This window comes from Lissotriton helveticus, chromosome 10 (genome assembly GCF_964261635.1).
Source record: "Lissotriton helveticus chromosome 10, aLisHel1.1, whole genome shotgun sequence".
Lineage (NCBI taxonomy): Eukaryota > Metazoa > Chordata > Amphibia > Caudata > Salamandridae > Lissotriton > Lissotriton helveticus.
Genome location: NC_136071.1, coordinates 52,040,995 through 52,045,438, shown reverse-complemented (window position 1 = coordinate 52,045,438; position 4,444 = coordinate 52,040,995). Strand labels below are relative to the sequence as shown.

Sequence of the window (4,444 nt, the reverse complement as noted above, 5' to 3'; positions counted from 1 at the left end):
CTATCAGTACATTCCTAGTAAATAACATGGTCCTGACGAAAGTCACTGTGACTCATACAGTACGCATGATTGGCTGAAGCATGTTGTCCTAAAGTGATTTACACTTGGATGTGATTGACTATTATTCCCTCACTGCACATACACTATCACTATTTTCAACCCTATCTAATGGGTCCACTAATAACTTTTCACAAAGGGTAGGATCCCTTTGAGGTAGCTTTATTTCACATAAAGTTCACTACTTAACAAAAAAAAACAGCTCTGCTACAGCAGGCATTGTAGGCATCTGAAGTGGGATCCCAATAATAAAGCATGCCACCAAATAGGTTGGTGGGTGAGGGTTCTTTTAAAAAACCTAATGGTTGGCCTGACACAGGAGTGGAAGATACTTGTGACACATTGTTGATATGGTAGCAAGCTTGTTTTCCTTTGTTGATGACATTATCTTTGATTATCTTTGATCATTTCCAAGTTATATCTTGACATTAGTGTTTGGTGATTATTTCAGCCTATTTAGGTGTGTAAGAGGCTTGAGCTGTAATCAATGTTTTCTCCAGCTTGTAGGTTTTTTGTAGAATATTTTGTGGGACAGTGACAGAACCGCAGTCCACAATGGTCTGTGAACAGAGAGACTCTTCAACGCTGGAATTTTCAAATGAGTCAATCGCCTCTTCAAAACTTTTACAGAGTGGAATTAAAAATTTGTTTTTTTATTGGGTAACAACGATGTCATTTGACTGACTTTGAGTTCCCTATAAGCGTTTCCCTTGCTTTTGTTTTAATTGAAAGACAGTGGTTCTCATTTGGAGGCTGGACAAATACTCTGTCAGACACATTACAAGTGACACTTGTAATACAGGGGATTGGGAAATCAGCAACATCTGTGACAAAGTGTCTCCTCCATCAAACTCTAAATAAGCCTGGATGACTCTAGAAGAAGGACCAATCTATGCTGCTCTCCAAGCATAACCAGGTTTGGATCTTGATTCCCTCAACTCTCAGGAATGCTCTATAGGGTTTCTAATGGGGGGGGGGGCTTTATGCAGATGTCACGTTCACCAGGATGAAGACAATCTCTATCATATGCTGCAATCACTGTTTACTCCATCCAACCATATACACAAGCATCATACACATGCCACCTTCTGCAATTCTCAATGTCCACTCAGGGGGAACTGAAGGACCTCAGTTCTGAAGGACTGAACAGAGTTGCCACAAAAGGCACCTGACAACCTTCTTAATGGGAAAACTTTGAAAGGTGTGCACTCCTGCAGATGTCATCACCCAACACCAACTGTAAGTCTTCCCCATGCCTTTTGAGAGGGCAATAATGAACACAGTGAGGATAATTTTGAGTGTAATTCATGTCCAGCAGAGTTTGGTGCTCTGATTGCAGTGCTGCAAAACCATGAAACATCTTGAGTGAACTCAAAGAAATAGATACAAAGTAGGCTGGCAATGCAAACACAGAGGGGGAACACAAATCCAAAGCACTGAAAAAAGGGTTGTCCCTACATATGTAATCCTGTCAGTGCATCAGCAGCATGGGTGCAATCAGTGTCCACTGGTTGAGCCATGTTGGGTCAGACAGAGGAAAGGTCGGTGGGGCAGTGGGTATCTGTGGTATGTCAACTTGTGTGACCAAAAATTAGTTTGCTAACTAAAGAGATGGATTGATTTGATGTCTTTGATATTCCATTTTACAATTATAGCCATTTAAGGTGGTCATTATGTTTTATATTTATGTAACCCAAGAGTTAGGCTAGGACTTTGCAGGGCAGTGCCTGTAAAAAGTCCTGACTGGAGGCAAACTATGAATGGTAGTTCTTTTTGATTTAGACCCAACAAGTTTGGACTGTCTATCAAATTCACAACAACATTTCATTGGAGGTCGTCTGAAGGCCACATCAAATCCTATTTGGGGTTGAGTTAGACAAATATTAATATACTAGTTTCAGGAAGCTCATCTAGGCCCCCTCAAGAGTACATGGGCTTATGATGGCAATAGCTGCCATGTGTTGGGGTCCCTCCCCATATGATGTTACAACATGGCACATATGTGGCTGTCTGTGTATCTGGCCACGTGATACATGTGAATGGAGTACGTGCCCCTATGAAGGATCTACCGCAATATGGTGACTTCTGACACTAGAACAGTAATACAACCATTTCACCATGGAAAAACACACCCACACATATAACCCAATAGATTAAAAACGCATTCATGTGTAACCCATTCAAATGCGATTTTACAAAATTACATCTCAAAGCACATCTTGATCCATTCACGTCCCATACCATCCATCTATAAAAGATTACACTACAATATACACTTCAAAAGTTAGACAATTTGGGTTTGTTGATTGTTTATGCAACAAATGGATATACAGAGTTAAACTTGACTCCTCTCATAAAAATTACAGATTATGGTATCATTTTGTGCTAGCTTAAAGTTGCATCCACCAGTGAGGAAATTTTTCTTAGATAAATTTAGATAGATAGATACAAATAAATTCAGGTGGTGCCTTGGAAAAGGGGCTGCTATTGATGAAAGCTTCCTAACCAGAGGAAGCCAGCATGCTCTCATTGAAATGTGCAATTAATCCTACAGCTTGGATCTTTTCAACTAATATGCCTTATGAAAAAAGTGTGATTTGATGTGTAATTTTGTTACACTTGGAGTAATACAAAGGCATGCATAAAAATGTCTTATGGTCACAATTAATGCATGCATTAATCTTTGAAAGGGAGATGCTGCTTTCTATTGAGAAGATCTGCAAGTAGTCTTTCTCAAAGCCTCTTTCACCTGCTTGTTTCTCAGGCTGTAGATAAAAGGGTTCAGCATAGGGGTGACAACTGTGTACATCACAGTCACAACCTTGTCCTTTTCGAGAGAGTAGGTGGATGTAGGGCGGATGTAGGTAAAAAGAACAGTTCCATAGTACAGAGCAACAGTGATGAGATGGGAGGAGCAGGTGGAGAAGGCCCTACGCCTCCCCTCGCTGGAGCGGATCTTTAAGATGGCGATGATTATATTGGCGTAGGAGAGAACTATAGGAAGAATGGAGGCTATAGCAATGATGGAACCTTCAACCAGGAGTAAGATCTCGTTGGTGGTGGTGTCGGAGCAGGAGAGCTTTAGCAGCGCTGGGATGTCACAGAAGAACTGCTGTATTTTGTTGATACTGCAGAAGAAGAGCAATGATATTGTCACACTGTGCAGCAGGGAGTTCAAGAGGCCAATTATCCAGCAGCCAGACACCAAGAGAGCACACACTCTCCTATTCATGACCATCAAGTAGTGCAAAGGATTGCAAATGGCGATGTACCTGTCAAAAGCCATCACTCCAAGCAGCATGCTGTCTATCCCAACAAATAAAAGAAAGAAGAACAACTGGGACATGCAATTGACAAATGAGATTGTCTTCTGTTCTGCGATGATGTTAATCAAGAGCTTGGGAATGATGACTGTCATGAGGAAGAGGTCAACCAGCGATAAGTTCCTGATGAGGAAGTACATGGGTGTGTGAAGCTGGGAGTCAGCAGTAGTGAGTGTGATGATGGTACCGTTCCCCAGCACCCCAACCAGGTACATGGCCAGGAATAGAGCGAATAGTGTGGTTTGCAGTTCTGGAACATCTGATAGGCCCAAGAGGATAAACTCTGTCACTGTAGTCAAGTTGGGGGCATCCATTTCTATTTCACGCACCAAGCACCTATAGGCGAAATAGAAGGCACAGTATGAATGCCTCAATAACACTATACTGAGCAAACAATCATCTTGCAACTACTTTAAACATGGCAAAGTGTTTCAAAAAGTGGGCAGTATCCATTTTAGCTGTTTTTGGAGCACAGTTACCTTTGTTGATAGGTATTTGAATGTACAGTGTAAAAACATGAATTGCAAATCGAAGACTTGCCACATTTCTCCAGCCTCTAAGTAAGTTTGTGAATTGGCATAGCCTGACAAATAAGACATTGACTATTAAAGAGAATGGATACTAATAAATCAATGGGAGAGGATGGGTGTAAAGCCTTGTGTCGTTTATCCCCTTTAATAAGACTAAAGAACAAACCAGCAGAAGGTTGCCCGAGCTCTTCCTCAGTAGTCAGGGGTCCCTTCCAATGTACAAACATTGGAAGAAGGCAGAGGGAGACAGGTAAACACTCTGTAATAAAAGAGTGAGGATGTCCAAGTTAAGACTATTTCCATTGGCTGGTAACATGGAAAGGAAGCAACAACTGCTGGAAAAATTGATTTTTTATGGCTAATATGGTGGTCAAGCTACTGAACCCCCTTTAAATTTGAGCACCTTCTTACAACAATCTTCATAGTTAGAAGATGGAGGTTGTTACAGGACAAGAACGACCAGCCCACGCTCTATCGAGAAAATGGGAGATTTATCATCACACAGTCTGATTCTCTGTAGGTCACAAAACAAAA

At 41.3% G+C, this 4,444-nt stretch overlaps 1 protein-coding gene across 1 annotated transcript; it reads right to left on the bottom strand.

Moving 5' to 3' along the window:
• Positions 1-2,761: 2,761 nt before the first annotated feature.
• Positions 2,762-3,694, bottom strand: LOC144783833 (olfactory receptor 1G1-like). Its single transcript, XM_078662586.1, has one exon. The coding sequence runs from the start codon at positions 3,692-3,694 to the stop codon at positions 2,762-2,764; it is 933 nt and encodes a 310-aa protein (XP_078518712.1).
• Positions 3,695-4,444: the final 750 nt, after the last annotated feature.